We start from the raw sequence: 17,559 nt of genomic DNA on the forward strand, positions 1-17,559 counted from the left end.
GCTTCTGTTCTTCCTTCTTCTCTTCTGACTATTGTGTGTTTGATGAATGCAGCATCCACTCACTGTTCCCCCCCCTCATTTACACTGCTCCTGGTTTCACAATGGTCGTCAAACTGGTTTCACCAGCTTCACATCAGTCAGTCAGAAAGCTCATATTTGGAGATAGTTGCCTTTTTCGGATTGTCTCGCCCCAAATTTCAGATGGGAAGATTTTTTTTCTTTTTCATTTGGAAGACAAAATGTTCAACATGATAATTTTTGAAGAGATGAAAATACGACACTAGAGGTCAGAAGGTTGGGCGGAAGTTTTCTGGTCTTGAGGAAGGATGAAACCTTTTAACTCTGACAGTTCAAAGCTGAAGAATGAGATGATCCTCCCCAAAGGGATGGCGAGGTCCAGACAATAAACCTGAGTGTTTTTGTGTCCGATTATTAACATGTTACATGCTTTTCCTTCTGCAACAGTTCATCACACCTGCTCAGTGAAACCTCGGTGTAAAGGAGGTGAAGCCGTGCCTCAGTGACTCTACTTTGGTGTTTTAGAAACTAACAGTTATTATATGAATATACAGTGTGCACGTACGCGCAAACGTGTGTATAAACACTTAATATATACTTCATATACGTTTTAGTATTTTGCAGATACGTGTCTGTATATAAACCAGATCCTCCTGTAATAAAGAACTAAAGGTTGACTGTTGTCACGTGACCTGTCTCCGTCTGTGTCCGATGATGGAACCTGCCTGGAACATCTGGTCCACAGAAAAAGCACAACAGCTCACAGAACTGGTCCAGTTTAGACCCAAAAATGACAATAAATAATGAAAATGTGTGACGTAGTAGTAAAATGGACGAACTTTCTATTGGTCATTGACAGTTTCAGTCATCGTCATCAGAATTCATCAGAAATATTTAAACCCACAAACTACACACAGAACCGCAAAGTTTAGAGCTTAGAGCAGGGGCCGGCAACCCACGTCTCAGGAGCCGCATGTGGCTCTTTAGCGCCGCCCTAGTGGCTCCTTGGAGCTTTTTCAAAAATCTGAAAATGGAAAAAGATGATATGAATATACAGTACCTTTTGTTTTATTATAATTTCCATGGGAGAAAAAACATGACGAACATGTCTTAAAGATTTCCGATGCGGTAAAAATGTGAATAATAAATATTTAATTTCAACATCTCATTGTAATGGAAGTCAAGCTTAAAGCACCATCGAGTGGTCACGTGGTGCGTCATTCTGTCCAGGATGTGCTGCAGGGAAAATAAACATTTAATCATGAATGCTCATTATGCATTTGGAGCCTACTTGTCATTTTGAAAGTAGGCTAATATAGACACTTACAGCATGTGTTGCCTTCATAATAAGGCTTACTGTGTATAAGGCTTCAATTTGTGCGGCTCCAGACGGAGTTGTTTTTTGTTCTTTGGTCCAATATGGCTCTTTCAACATTTTGGGTTGCCGACTCCTGGCTTAGAGGGAGCGACAGGTGAAGATTTAAAGCTCAACACAGCTGAAGAAGTTCGGAAAAAGGAGAAATATCATGTGGTGCTTTACCGCCACCCGGTGACATGCGTGGAACTGCAGACAATAGTTAAACGCGCTCCGACACATTCTGACCTCTGCTGCTCCTCCTGGACTCCAGGGCTGCAGAATATGCTGCTTTTACAAGTCTTTCAAAATCTGTGACGCATCATAAATCTTTTTTAACTGAGTTTATTTATCTAATTAAGTTGCATAGTAAGTTTTCATTATTTAAGGCATTAAAATAGCAAAAGAACTTTTAATCTTGAACCCTCCCAGAATGCTTTTATAGTCGTGGAATATAAATCAACAGCCATAAAGTTGTTGATTAACAGAGGAGTGTTCGGAACGGTTGGATCAGGACCCGAAAGCAGCAACACGCAGTGGACAATGGTGTCCGAAAATCGTCTTTATTTTAAAGTGAACAAGAACAGTTCGGTCCGCGTTCACAGAGAGGCGGAGAGACCTCGAGAGAGTCCAAAACAAGTCCGCTGGGAAAACTAATAGTCAAGCCACAGAAGTCCTAAAATCTAACGGGAGATTGAAGAGAGACCGCAGGTGCGTGTGTCTGCGGGGCCAGCTGTGACTGAGGAGCGGCTCCTCCCCGCCCCCTGCAGGTAGACACCAGCAACAACGTTCCCAGAAACTGGGAACCCAACAAACGAGTTTTTCAAAGTATTCCTTTCAGACTAAGCAGGAAGACTGAAGACCGACAAGGTGAGTGTAAACGAAGAGCAATATTGAAAAGAATTAACAGTTGTGTTTGGAGATAAAATCAAGATTTGATTCAACTAGACTTCATATTTAGTTTTAGCACAAAACATCATTATACATTATAAATGAATACTTCTTATTTAACTTTCTTATAGTTTGGCTTTAGTTATAGTTGAATAGTCTTTCTAAGTGAAGTTTAGTTTATTTTTCTGGTCTTTGCTACTGATCCTAAAAGAACTTTAAACCCTCCCAGAATGCTTTAATGATAGTAATGTATACGCCATAAAGCTGTTGATTAGGTTTTAAAAGTGAAATTGAAACTATTCTCTTCAGACAAAGCAGGAAGAGCGACATTTTTGTGACAGGTGAAAAGCTATTAGAGTTCAGGTTACAGCTGGATATTTTGGTATTACCTGTCAAACAACATCTAATCGTGTGCAAGTTAGCATCTCTCAGCCGGACCAATTTAACACAATAAACTTTAAAAATAAATAAATAAATAAATCCACACAGGATCACAGGACACCAACAGGATTTTTGGTTAATGTTGCACGTTTTCTCACAGTGGTTTATTGTTCTATGTTGTGGAACCACTGTGAAAGAAAAGCAGGAGTGGGTGTCATTTCTTTCATCTATTTTAAATAGAGCAGTGATCTTTGAGAACTTGGATTCTAGAAATAATTGAAGAGGGGAACAAAGGAGGGAAGTTAAAAAGTCCTTACTAGTATGTTTATGTAGCACCAAATAATTTATTGGCTGAGCTGAAGACAGTCCTTTCACCATGTTGGCCTGTGGAAAATCAGTGTTGTCGGGCCCGATGGACCAGCGTCCCCGTCGTTGCCGGACCACCGTTGGCCGCCAGTTGGGGTTTTGGGATCAAAGTCGGGGCGTTTCCTGTATCCGGTTCTCCTCACAGATCCATGACTACAACATGTTGCTGCAATATAATAGATTTTTATGTGAATGAGCCGACAATACGTCATTGGACAGACCTCTGCTTGTCTTCATACTGAGAATCATGTTCTTTAATCTTATTTTCTGTGTCAGCAGACTGTTCCTGCTTAACCATTTAGACTCACATTTAAAAATGAGCGAATGTGTGATGGAAGAGGAAGAGAGAGCAAAGTCCGTAGTGTCCAGCTGTGTCTCCATGAAGAGCGACAGGTCCAAAGACCGCCCTTACAACTTCGGTATTGGACCTCAAGGCTCACCTTTAAAGTAAGGTTTTCTGAACCACATAACTCTGCCTTTGAACATTTCACAACCATACAAAACATCATTTTGTAGGTATTAGCCTCTACTATCGTGAAAAATGAAATTCATCAGCTTTAAAATGAAACGGTGCACAGTCCTTTCACCATGTTGGCCTGTGGAAAACCAGTGTTGTTGGGCCCGATGGACCAGCGTCCCCGTCGTTGCCGGACCACCGTTGGCCACCAGTTGGGGTTTTGGGATCAAAGTCCGGGCGTTTCCTGTATCCGGTTCTCTTCACGGATCCATGACTACAACATGTTGCTGCAAGTGCAGAGACGTTTGCTCTGGAAAGAACTTTAGAGCACATTCAGTGCTACAGGATGAGGGGCTGGAAAAGGTGCCAGTTCTTTTCTCACTGCAGGGAACAGTTAAAAAAAGCAGCTTAAACTCTGAAAACATGAAAATGATGCATATACATCATTGATTTATTGATTCAGTTGTTAGCCAGAATGTATTAGAAATGTTCCTGTTTGATAAAAAGCAGGGAATTGGGATTATTTAACTACAACCTCTACAGATTATTTACCTTCATCACAGTCTCATCACTATTTCTGATGTTTCCTCAGGATGGACGAGGACAGAGCAGAGTCCACAGTGCCCAGCTGGGTGTCCCTGAAGAGTGACCACTCCAAAGATGTACCAATAACCTTCAGAAGTTCAGACGAAATGTAAGAAAACTAAAGCGTGATGATGTGTTTGTGTGCCAGCTGTTAGTCACATTAACAGCAGCAGGTTGTGAGTTTATTATTGGAGATGTTTAACACTTAAACCTCAGACAGTCATATAGTTACATACTTAATGTGAATATTGTTGATTAGAAACAAGAATCATGTTTAAAACTGAAAGATGAATTCAGACATAAATGCTGGAACAATATTGAGTCTTGATCAGGTTTTTTCATCCTATAAATCAAAGGACTAATAGAGATGTGTTTCATAGTGAGAGGGGGGAGCACATCCTATCAAACTGGGACCAGTCAGCTCCACCTGGAGAGTCCTCTTGTTCACAATCTGGAAGCAGGTCTGGAGATGCTGAAATGAAGCCCAAACAAAGTAAAATTATTCAATATAAAATTGAACTTGTGATGTCATGAATTTGTAGTTGTGTTGATGATTTATTATAGATGGAAATCATTGGTTTACTTATGTTCAGGAGGTGATCTGAGGAGGTGATAGAAGGTCATAAGATCAGTCTGAAGAGAAGATGTGAACATGTGACTGAAGGAACTAATGAAGCAGGAAGTGGAACCCTGCTGAACACGATCTACACTGAGCTCTACATCACTGAGGGACAAAGTGAGGAGGTGGAGGACACACAACATGAGGTGAGACAGCTTGAGAGAACCTCCAAGAAGAACATCCAGGACACGCCAATCAAGTGCCAGGACATCTTCAAAGTCTTATCTGAGCAACAGAGACACATCAGAGTGGTTCTGACCAACGGTGTCGCCGGCGTTGGAAAAACCTTCTCAGTGCAGAAGTTCAGTCTGGACTGGGCAGAAGGTTTGGAGAACCAAGACATCAGTCTGGTGCTTCCGCTCTCATGCAGGGAGCTGAACTTGATGAGAGATGAGCAGCACAGTCTTCTCTCACTGCTTCATGTTTTCCATCCAACATTACAGAAGATCAGAGCAGAAGATCTGAGTGTCTGGAAACTTCTGTTCATCTTTGATGGCCTGGATGAAAGCAGATTTTCACTGGATTTCAACAACCATCAGCTCATCTCTGATGTCACACAAGTATCGTCCGTTGGCGTGCTCCTGGTGAACCTCATCCAGGGGAACCTGCTTCCCTCAGCTCTCATCTGGATCACCTCCAGACCTGCAGCAGCCTATCAGATTCCTCCCTCGTGTGTTGACAGGATCACAGAAGTACGAGGCTTCACTGACTCCAGAAGGAGGAGTACTTCAGGAGGAGGTTCAGTGATGAAGATCTGTCCAAGAGAATCATCTCACACATCAAGGCCTGCAGGAGCCTCCACATCATGTGTCTGATCCCAGTTTTCTGCTGGATCACTGCTATAGTTCTGGAGGACATGATGACCAGAGACCAGAGAGGAGAGCTGCCCAAAACCCTGACTGACCTCTACTCACACTTCCTGATGGTTCAGATAAAGAGGAAGAAGCAAAAGTATGGAGGAAAGCAGAGACCAGAGGAACTGACTGAGGCTGACAAAGAACTCCTTCTGAAGTTGGGTCGGCTGGCGTTTGAACATCTAGAGAAAGGAAACATCATGTTCTACTCAGAAGACCTGGAGCGATGTGGACTGGACGTCTCCGAGGTGTCGGTGTGCACTCAGGAGTTTGTACAGAGATCTTCAAGAGAGAGATTGTGATCTTCCAGAAATCAGTCTACTGCTTTGTTCATCTGAGCATTCAGGAGTTTCTGGCTGCCGTCTACATGTTCCACCGTTACACCAGGAAAGACACAGTGGTTATAAATAAGTTCCTAAAATTTTCGAAACCAAACCACTTTCCCAGGTTAACATGGTTGTACACAAATTACGATCCAGTCACATCTCTTGATGACTTCCTCAGGAGAGCACTAATGAAATCTCTTGAAAGTAAAAATGGCCACCTGGACTTGTTTATTCGCTTCCTTCATGGTCTCTCTCTGGAGTCCAATCAGAGGATCTTGGGTGGACTGTTGGATCAGATGGACAGCCACCCAGAAACCATCCAGAAGGTCCTCAACAACCTGAAGAAGGTGAAAAGTGATGTAATCTCCCCAGACAGAAGCATCAACATCTTCCACTGTCTGATGGAGATGAAGGATCAGTCAGTCCATCAGGAGATCCAAGAGTTCCTGAAGTCAGGGAAGAAATCAGAGAGGAGACTGTCAGAGATCCACTGTTCAGCTCTGGCCTACCTGCTGCAGATGTCAGAGGAGGTTCTGGATGAGCTGGACCTGCAGCAGTACAACACCTCAGATGAGGGACGACATCGCCTGATTCCAGCTGTGAGGAACTGCAGGAAGGTCGTGTAAGTAAAGATTTTTGGGGCCGGACATCGGCGTTTAAATCAACCGAGTCGATCATGTCAGGTAGCAATACCCCCTCCAGTGGTCATTCCTTCAATTCTTTATTTCCATTGCAGCGTCCATAAATAAAAAAACAAACAAAAAAACAATTTATTCAGAAATGTTCAACACTGGCTGGATATAAGTTCAAAGTTCAATCCAGACAAACCAACATAAGGCAGGAATAATAGGAGCCACAAGTTAACTTACTATCATGAAATTACTGTCATGTCATTAAATAACTTTTGTTTGTTTGTATACATCGTATTCAAGCATTTTAACGAATGACACGTGACTATTTGGCTTCATTTGTTCAACGTAAACACAGCCGGCCTCGTTGGTTTAAATGGGTGTTTTAGGTCTTTGTGGCCGTTACGTTTGGAGCCTTTATGTGACCCACAAAATTGTTTGACCCTTTCCACACCCGTTAGGTGGCAACTTCATCACTAGCAAAAAAAGGTGCAGTGAAAATGATTTGAAGGGAAACAGGCAGATATAACAGAAGCTGAGGGCAATCGATGCAAGCAGAGACACTGATGTCATCGATCGGATCGCTGAATTAAGACTTGACGCACGATCGTACAAATTGTATGAAATGCAAAATATCCAAAGAGCCGATGGACAGATAAAAAGATGCACGTTTGTTTAAACCATTTGCTGTAATCATTTTAAATATTGAGTAATTATGAGCTGTTCTAAAATAAGACAAATGTTGAGAATAATTCAGTTGCCTTTCAGATCTGATGGTTGTTCAAACTGTTGCTCTACGGTGTTGAATTTAGCTTTTCCAGGAAATGAGCTACATTTGTGTTTAGGTAGATTCTCAGATAAGTTGATTAGAAATCCCAAAGTTTGACTCACTATTTTTGTTTCATGCACAACAGACTGTCTGGTAGTTTTCTTTTAAAGAGGCATTGGGAAGTTGGGCCTCAGCAATGACGTCAAAGCCTTCTCATCTACGGGAGCTGAGTTTAAGCAAGAACAAAAGCCTGGCAGATGCCGGAGTAAAGTTACTGTCTTCTGCAATGATGCATCCAAACTGCAGACTGGAGACGCTCAGGTCAGGAGGCCTCTGTTTTCTAAATTTCTTTACATTTTCTGCTTTCCTCTTCATTTTCATATTTAGAAATGTGTTTTTATTGGTTTTCCAAGTTTGTCGCGCTGCTGGTTATCAAAGATCAGCTGTGACTCTCTGGCCTCGGCGCTGAGGTCCAATCCCTCCCATCTGAGGGTTCTGGAGCTGAGCTACATCAGTCTAAAGGATTCTGGGATGAAGCTGCTCTGTTCTGGACTGGAGAGTCTAAACTGTAAGCTGGAGACTCTCAGGTCAGCTTTCTTTTATCTTCGACATAATAACGAAACAATGAAAGGCTTCAAGATAAACTCCATTGACTTTTGAAGAAGAGAAGTTTAGTATGAATTTAAATGAGCCATTAAAAGTCAATTTTACAGATACTTTTTAACTTGTTACGACTTGGCTCAAAGTTGTAACAAATAGAGGGAATCAGCACACAGAAAGATCAAATCATCTAAATATTTTATTGAGAAACCCAAACCAAAATGATGAGACGGCCATGAGGTATGGTGGCAGCCGCCCAGCCAGAGACCGAGACAAAGGAGAACCGCCCCTTTTATGTCCTCTGGCTCCTCCAGCTCGCAGGTGAAACCAGTCTCACTGACGACCCACCCAGTCTCTGGGTAAACAAAACAAAACACCTGGGCGGGCCGTCACACCCCCCCCAAGGAAAAGGTCCAGAATGGCACCACTCCTGTGCTCGGCTTAACCCATTTCCACTCCTCCTGACTGAGCAACTTTGACCCCTTAAAGAAACAGAGCAAGAGTGACAGGGAAAAACCAAGGGATTAAGGCAAACAGAACACAAAATTTTAACTAGGCAGTGCCCTAGACAATGCATCTGCCAGGACATTCTCTGCCCCCTTTATATGGCGGATGTCTAAGTGGTACGGCTGCAGGAAAAGACACCATCTCATGAGTCGCTGATTTGGATTTAAGAGACTCAGAGTTCCTAAGACGGCCCTGCATGATGCTATCGTCAGGAACCTTCACATCCTCCTTTTCACCCCCTACCAATACAGACATAGGGTCAGGATTACCCACTGAGGCTGCCACTGCTCTTTCCCCCAGTGTACCATTAGACAAAGACGGAAGGGCGTAATAAGGTTTCAACAGGTTTACATGGCAAAGCTGTGACTTCTTCCTACGATCAGGCGTTGCAATGATGTAATTCTGATCCGAGATCTGCCTTACAACAGCATAAGGGCCTGCAAATTTCACCTGAAAGGGAGAACCCACCAAAGGAAGAAGTGCCAACACTTGGTCACCGGGGCTAAAGACCCGCTTTTCTACTCTACGGTCAAATAACCCTTTCATTGTCCTCTGGGACTTTTCCAAGTTTGCTTTTTCTAATTTTCCCACCGTTTTAGAACCAGAACTAGAATGACTCTGAGCTCGAGTGACTACCCCCACTGGATAAACTGCTGCGTCTGTACGCTTCCCACTACCGGCCTCCACAGTATCAGACCTAGTAGCCACTTCAGGGGTAGGAAATGAACCACTCCGCACATGAGTTCTGGCTAAGTCATTTCCCAAGATCACCTGTATTCCTGCTACAGGCAGCTCTGGACACACCCCAAGTGAAACCTCACCCTGCACTAGATTTGAAGACAGAGATAAGTTATGTAAAGGAACAGTCAAAACATTTAGACCCATCCCCCTAACCTTAACACAACTGCCAGTGTCACTGTCCGAGGAAAATGGCAGCACTGACTCCAGAATAAACGAGTCCAAAGCACCCGAATCCCTTAGAATGTTAACAGGTACCCGTTTCCCACTTCCCACTAAGGACACAAACCCTTGGGAGACATAGGGACGATACCCTGGGTCAACTGACCTAAAGTCAGCCTCGTCTAACCCTGAAACCACAGGTAGGTCAGGGGTAACCACCACCATGGAGTTAGTATGCTGTTGCACAGCAGCTATTGCCCCAGCCTTTTCAGCAGCACGAACTGACACAGCTAAAGCCACAGGTTTTGCAGGACGGATTCCCTGGTAGAACCTGCTGTTAGACTTCAACACTGGACATTCCCTCTTCCAATGACCTTGTCCCAAACAGTAATTACAAGTTCTACCCTGGTACTGCTTCTCATAACTACCACCACTCTTGGGCAAATCAACTTCTACTTCCAAACTCAAACCATCCATTTGCCGACTACTGGAAGGCATGTCTCTACGACTCCAGTTTCCCCAGATCTTGTGAGTCAAGGCATACTCATCTGCTAAAACTGCAGCCTCCGATGCACTCTTTACTTTATGTTCCGCCAGAAATGTAGCTATATGCTCTGGAAGAGTAAATTTGAACTGTTCTAACAAAAGAAGCTCACACAATTGTGGAAAGGTCTCTACTCCAGATGCAATGCGCCAACAATTAAAGAGAGTAGTTAACTCCCTAACAAACTCCACATATGTTTTATCATGTTTTCTGGAAGTTCTAAATTTCTGTCGATATGCTTCTGGCACCAACTCGTACGCCTTTAAAACTGCAATCTTCACAGAGTTATAGTTTTCACTGTCAGCCATACTTACGCAGAAAAGGCTTCTTGAGCTTTACCAGTCAGAACACATTGCAGCAGCAATGTCTGTTCAGAGTCAGACCACTTCCTTGCCTTGGCCAGCCTTTCAAACAACAAAAAAAAAGTATCAAGATCTTCTTCAGAAAATTTTGGAACCAGTCTCAAGTTACTTGCAACATCAAAATAAGTACTCTGTGCCGACAAGCTACCTTCAGAGGGACCAGAAAGTTTACCATCTTTGATCAGGTCAAGACGGTAACGCTCTAACCTCTGTTGCTCCTGCTTCAATTCAGCCTCACGTAACTGAACTTTCCACTTTAGCTTCTCAAGCTCAAAAGCGTACTCTTTAGCCCGTGCCTCCTTCTCCACTGCCTGCTGATGCTGCAATACTAGCAGTTCCTTCTGCTGCTCAAAAGTTAAAGCTCCAAACCCCTCAACCTGAGAAATGACCTGTTTATGAGGGTCCAGAGACCTACCCACTACTGGAGGCATGATGTCAGAGCTCAACTCCTCTACTTGAGGCAAAACCTTCTGCAGAACCAGGTTTGCCTTTAAAGTAGACAATATGGTGTCTTTACGTGATGGCCTAGGGCACTCCACATCAAAATGCTCTGCGACTTTTAACAGCTGTTCTTTCTTGAAAGTCTTTAATAACTCCCAATTTGGATTCTGCAAAAACTCATCTACTGAAGCCATGTCCACAACACTAATGCTAGTACCCTGAATTACTTAACCCGTACAAACTTACCAAACCCCAGTCTAGCACGCTAACCAACCACAGTTGTGCCTGGCGTAAAGGCAAGTAAGCACCTTCACCACCAACACAACAAGCTAGTCAACCTGGTGTGCACACAGCAGTCACATGTGGAGCAACTTTCCCCTAGCTACCTACCTAACCAGGGAGCTAACTAGCTAACTCAACCCCTAGACTTCATGCAAAAGTTGCGGTGGGAAGATTAAACACAAAGCCCAGTGACTCGGTTAAGCGACCAGCACGCTGGCAGCCCACCTTGACAGTCCTGGAAGTGTCCCCGAGACAAATGCTCTAACCACACTAGTGCACCAAAATAACAAACTAAAACAACAAACAGGTCTAGTCACCCAGACCACCTTAGACCTACCGGGAAAGGTATCTCCAACACCTAGTGCCTGCCCTGAACACACCAGGACAAAAACTTCTAAAACCATAAGTGGACAAAGCACTAACGCTCTCTCAAACTTTAACACAACTGTATGCTAAACTCCCTCCAACATTTACATTTAACCTGGCAAACATCAACTGCCAAGAAAACAACCATTTCTTCAGGGATTTTCAAGATCCCGGACGAGCCCCCATTTGTTACGACTTGGCTCAAAGTTGTAACAAATAGAGGGAATCAGCACACAGAAAGATCAAATCATCTAAATATTTTATTGAGAAACCCAAACCAAAATGATGAGACGGCCATGAGGTATGGTGGCAGCCGCCCAGCCAGAGACCAAGACAAAGGAGAACCGCCCCTTTTATGTCCTCTGGCTCCTCCCAGCTTGCAGGTGAAACCAGTCTCACTGACGACCCACCCAGTCTCTGGGTAAACAAAACAAAACACCTGGGCGGGCCGTCACACTATGTTGTTGCTGTAATATCCCAGTTTATCAGTGGGGGGCAGAGCTCTCCTGACTCCAAGGGCCCTGATTAAATAATGAAATAAAATGAAATAATGATTTTGAGCAAGTGTAATATGACTTTTCCTCCAATAAGAGATCATTTCTTGCCATGATTCCTTATCCAGACTGAGTAGCTGCAAGTTATCAGAGATCAGCTGTGACTCTCTGGCCTCGGCGCTGAGGTCCAATCCCTCCCATCTGAGGGTTCTGGAGCTGAGTCAGAACCAACTGAAGGATCAAGGAGTGAAGCTGCTCTGTGGTTTTCCCCAGGATCCTCTCTGTAAGCTGGATACTCTCAGGTCAGTCAGAGATGATCCAGTACTTTCCCAGGTGTAACTAGTTAGACAATAAATGTTTACATGTTTGATCTTTGTTATAAACGTAGTGTTACAGTTCTCAGAAAAAAGACCACACAGGATAGATTTGCAGTATTAAATTGGTTGTGGAAATCTGTCCCATGTGAGGATGGTCATCAATGACTAGAAAGGAAGTATCAGTTGTAGATTTGTCTTGGTTTATTTTAGGCTGGCCACAAAACCGCCCAAACATTCAGACAAATCAAAAATGGTTCTTCCTGTCTTTTAAAGATCAGAGGGAAAACTAGAAAACCCAAAAAGAAAGCTGCTGCAGTGTGCCATGCCCCTTCTCTACTGAGAAAACCCATCCAAAAAAGAGAAAAGCCCAAGTGTGAAGTGAGCACCCTGTTGAACCTTGGTACCGAAAGCCTGCAGTCATTCTCATCTTAGGTGGCTTCATTCCAGCCAGAAGCCCAAAGCTGCCTCCCTCTTAAAGGGGCAGCAGGTCAGTCCAACCACAGAAACCTTCATGAAAATCCGAAGCTTTCAGCATCCACAATTGTTGCACCTCACTTCGACTGGAGTCCAAATCAGAAGTCAACAAGTTGATTCTACACCGATTCTACACAATGCAACCATTTTAAAAAATGTTTCCATTCACTAACTTGGAAGGTATTTTGACCGACACACACTTTACATACGGTGTAGATCTTGTCCAACCGCCCTGACAGAACCCAAAATACGAACATACGGCAGATAAGCCGGTGCAGGACGAGAGGTTTGTTGCTTGTAAGCTGTGTTTTGTTCTGGTACATGTTGATTTTTATTTGTCTTCTCTCAAAATAATTGTTATTTTAGCCTGAGTTGCTGCAGTTTATCAGAGACCAGCTGTGATTCTGTGGCCTCAGCTCTGAAGTCCAACCTCTCCCATCTGAGGGTTCTGGACCTGAGCTACAACACGTTGCAGGATTCAGGAGTGAAGCGGCTCTGTTCTGGACTGGAGAGTCCAAACTGTAAACTGGAGAGGCTCAGGTCAGTCTTCATTTTTCTACCTATAAAACTGCTAAGATGGTGAAGTGAGGCTGTTCTCAACACTGCTGTGATGCAACATTAAAAAAATTCCTTGTAATATCGTGAATTCAGGTACGACCGAACGAAGAACTAACGTAGGTTTAATACTGACGCAGATAACATGCAGACCTGCACCATAAAACCTTATCCTGCATTTTTCAGATTGATTAAGTGCAGTTTATCAGAGATCAGCTGTGGCTCTCTGGCCTCGGCGCTGAGGTCCAATCCCTCCCATCTCAGAGAACTGGACCTCAGCCTCAACAATCTGCAGGATCCAGGAGTGAAGCAGCTCTGTGGTTTTCTCCACTTTCCAAACTGCCGACTGGAAAGTCTGAGGTAAACACCATTCTCAAAAATGTTCATTATTCCATCCGAGGGTCCTCACACTTTCTGAGTGTGTGTGTTGTGCCCAGTTCCTTCAGGAGGGAGGGCCACACAGTGACCACTTATTCATGATAAATTGATTTAAAGACAATGAAAAAGCTGACGGATCGTAACCAAAATTAGACAAAAGTACGTGAGGGTGCCTGGTAGACACCAGCCAATGAGGAGGTAGATGGTGAGGGAGACAGGAAGTCATCTAAGACAGGTTGTGCCTTTAAAGATGAGCCACAGGTGAGATGGATCTCCATGATGAGATGGGAGGGAAAGAGGTGGGGAGAACCTGGGAAGAGTGAGGGCCAGAACAATATATATTCTCCTTTGGAACAGTGCAAACCTGAGAGGTTGGAATTGTGGTAATTACATATTTTTTAACCTGTAACTAAATTAAATATTACAGATCATGCCTTTGATTAATGTTTCAGATTAATACTGGTTTCACTTATAACCTTATAAAAGTTTCTTTTCTTTATTTAGATTAAGGAGCTGCAGTTTATCAGAGATCAGCTGTGACTCTCTGGCCTCGGCGCTGAGGTCCAATCCCTCCCATCTCAGAGAACTGGACCTGGGTCAGAACCAGCTGCAGGATTCAGGAGTGAAGCTGCTGTCTGATCTCGTAGAGAATCCACACTATGGGCTGGAGACATTGAGTCAGTAGCTGGTTGTAGCCAGTCAACTCCCGCTCATCTGCTGCATCACTCACTGACCACTGGTGAAGAGCATCTGTGGAAACATCTGCCGTCTACTCCGTCCATAGATGAGAAATTCAGTTTTTAAAAAGCAGTGGTGGACTTTCAGGAGATCAGTCGATGGTCGACAAAGCAGAAGCAGCTTCGCCTTGAAGTTAAATTAGTTCCTGGTATCACACAATGCATCTTTATAAAGTTCTAAATGGCTCCTCGGCCACTCTTATAAGCATGAAAACATTCTCTTAATTGTCTCTTCAAATGTCTGTATTATACGTTACTATTTAACATCATGCCTTCAGAATCTTTAGGGTTTAGTATTTACTGTATCTGTGACATGGAGCACTGGAATATTTCAGCTGTAGCCAGTAAAAACCCATCAGAATGACTGCTATCGGTGGGAACCGCAGGTTATTTGACTTTAGTCAATCTGTTAAATGTTATATGATTTATTGCAATCTAATAAAAACAAATAATAAATGTGGGAAATAGGAAATAAAAAGAAGCAAAATGACCAAATAAAACTCCTATGAACACTGTAAATGTAAAGATGTCAAGAATGGAATATCAGCTTAAATGGAATCAAACATAAAGTGAAAAGGCCTCCTTTAAGTTTACTGCAAAAATAAACACAAAATCAAGAGCGACATGCGCCAAAAACGCCTCATTCTCTCTTCTGTCTCCACTCATTCTCTTATATTCTCTTAAGATAATGGGGACGGGGTCGTGTGATAACAAAACAACCTAATTGGGGACTATATTTTTGTTGCAAGAACTTTGGCTCTTCAGAAATTTCTATGTTGGCTTCCACAGATTGTGCATCCACTAGAAACTCAGTGTTTTTGAGGAACTACCAGGAGTGGCTGGAGTGGAGGCCAATGACGCTATAGCTACATATAGGTACATATAGATCACCGTTATCCTCAGCCCAAAAGACCACCAGTTGGCGCAGCAATACTAAAGACAGGAGGTTGTGGTCGTTGCGCAGACGCGGAGTGATATCACGCACAAACGTGCCCTATGTTCTATATACCGTATATGAAAAAGCCGACAGATGGTAACCAAAATTAGACAAAACTACCTGAGGGTGCCTGGTAGACACCAGCCAACGAGGAGGTAGATGGTGAGGGACACAGGAAGTCATCTAAGACAGGTTGTGCCTTTAAAGATGAGACACAGGTGAGATGGATCTCCATGATGAGATGGGAGGGAAAGAGGTGGGGAGAACCTGGAAGAGTGAGGGCCATAACAATATATATTCTCCTTTGGAACAGTGCAAACCTGAGAGGTTGGAATTGTGGTAATTACATAATTATCGTTATATAAGTTTTCATTATTTAAGGCATTAAAATAGCAAAAGAACTTTTAATCTTGAACCCTCCCAGAATGCTTTTATAGTCGTGGAATATAAATCAACAGCCATAAAGTTGTTGATCAACAGAGGAGTGTTCGGAACGGTTGGATCAGGACCCGAAAGCAGCAACACGCAGTGGACAATGGTGTCCGAAAATCGTCTTTATTTTAAAGTGAACAAGAACAGTTCGGTCCGCGTTCACAGAGAGGCGGAGAGACCTCGAGAGAGTCCAAAAAAGTCCGCTGGGAAAACTAATAGTCAAGCCACAGAAGTCCCAAAATCTATCGGGAGATTGAAGAGAGACCGCAGGTGCGTGTGTCTGCGGGGCCAGCTGTGGCTGATGAGCGGCTCCTCCACGCCCCCTGCAGGTAGACACCAGCAACAACCTTCCCAGAAACTGGGAACCCAACAAACGAGCTTTTCAAAGTATTCCTTTCAGACTAAGCAGGAAGACTGAAGACCGACAAGGTGAGTGTAAACGAAGAGCATTATTGAAAAGAATTAACAGTTGTGTTTGGAGATAAAATCAAGATTTGATTCAACTAGACTTCATATTTAGTTTTAGCACAAAACATCATTATACATTATAAATGAATACTTCTTATTTAACTTTCTTATAGTTTGGCTTTAGTTATAGTTGAATAATCTTTCTAAGTGAAGTTTATTTTATTTTTCTGGTCTTTGCTACTGATCCTAAAAGAACTTTAAACCCTCCCAGAATGCTTTAATGATAATAATGTATACGCCATAAAGCTGTTGATTAGGTTTTAAAAATGAAAGTGAAACTATTCTCTTCAGACAAAGCAGGAAGAGCGACATTTTTGTGACAGGTGAAAAGCTATTAGAGTTATTAGAGTTGTTCAACAGTTCATGTTACAGCTTGATATTTTGGTATTACCTGTCAAACAACATCTAATCGTGTGCAAGTTAGCATCTCTCAGCCGGACCAATTTAACACAATAAACTTTAAAAATAAATAAATCCACACAGGCTCACAGGACACCAACAGGATTTTTGGTTAACGTTGCACGTTTTCTCACAGTGGTTTATTGTTCTATGTTGTGGAACCACTGTGAAAGAAATGCAGGAGTGGGTGTCATTTCTTTCATCTATTTTAATAGAGCAGTGATCTTTGAGAACTTGGATTCTAGAAATAATTGAAGAGGGGAACAAAGGAGGGAAGTTAAAAAGTCCTTACTAGTATGTTTATGTAGCACCAAATAATTTATTGGCTGAGCTGAAGACAGTCCTTTCACCATATTGGCCTGTGGAAAATCAGTGTTGTCGGGCCCGATGGACCAGCGTCCCCGTCGTTGCCGGACCACCGTTGGCCACCAGTTGGGTTTTTGGGATCAAAGTCGGGGCGTTTCCTGTATTCAGTTGGGTTGTGTCAACTTGATGCATCACTTCTGAGATATTGACACACCTTTTTCCTGAGGCTGGCTCCAATGCTGCCAACACACACTGGCCATGGATATGGTGGGACTTCTGTGATGAGTGGGGTCAGAGGTGGTGGACAAGCTCTTCTCTAAAACAAGCTTGCTAGATAAGTTTGGTATCTCCTCCGCCACAACCACCAGCTGCAACGAGTAGTTGTGCACGCCATGCAGAGTTTTGACCTCTAGGTCAGGCTACAAATGTTTTTTCCAGCACCATCATGTGTTCGTGAGAAACATGATGCGCCTGATCAAAAAAAGCTGCTTGTAATCTGACAGACGAGCCATGATGAGATGTCAAGGTGCGTTGTTGAAAATGGAGATCCTCTTCTTGGAATCCTGTCTGAGATGACAGAAGATGATGCTGCATTTGACCGACTTTGATGATGTGATGACTTATTTCTGTTTAGTTTTGAATGCATTCTCATCTTATTTGTTGAATTTAATGCTGAGAACTGACATCTTGAAAGAATTTAGGTTTTCTTGTACACCATAACCAGATAAAAAATGATTTAATTTGTATTTGTGTGCGTCCGTCTAATGCCACCGCACCTTTTGAAACACCCAGGAGAAACATTTTTTCCACA

General features: G+C 43.1%; 2 protein-coding genes across 10 annotated transcripts in view; both read left to right on the top strand.

The window, feature by feature from the left end:
- The first annotated feature begins 1,848 nt into the window (after positions 1-1,848).
- Positions 1,849-17,559, top strand: part of LOC130536459 (NACHT, LRR and PYD domains-containing protein 12-like) — a 43,814-nt gene continuing 28,103 nt past the window's right edge. For 2 of the 9 annotated variants that reach the window (XM_057052629.1, XM_057052549.1), the window contains exons 1-2: positions 1,850-2,242; positions 3,290-3,457. In XM_057052629.1, the coding sequence (XP_056908609.1) occupies positions 3,327-3,457 (131 nt within the window). In that variant the 5' untranslated portion in view covers positions 1,850-2,242; positions 3,290-3,326. The other 7 variants (XM_057053015.1, XM_057052478.1, XM_057053403.1 and 4 more) reach the window with 7 other exon arrangements.
- LOC130537530 (ribonuclease inhibitor-like) lies at positions 6,334-14,829 on the top strand. Its single transcript, XM_057054456.1, has 7 exons — positions 6,334-6,473; positions 7,395-7,570; positions 7,663-7,836; positions 11,874-12,047; positions 12,903-13,076; positions 13,278-13,451; positions 13,974-14,829. The coding sequence occupies exons 2-7, from the start codon at positions 7,446-7,448 to the stop codon at positions 14,152-14,154; spliced, it is 1,002 nt and encodes a 333-aa protein (XP_056910436.1). The 5' UTR covers positions 6,334-6,473; positions 7,395-7,445; the 3' UTR covers positions 14,155-14,829.

This window comes from Takifugu flavidus, chromosome 1 (genome assembly GCF_003711565.1).
Source record: "Takifugu flavidus isolate HTHZ2018 chromosome 1, ASM371156v2, whole genome shotgun sequence".
Classification (NCBI taxonomy): Eukaryota; Metazoa; Chordata; class Actinopteri; order Tetraodontiformes; family Tetraodontidae; genus Takifugu; species Takifugu flavidus.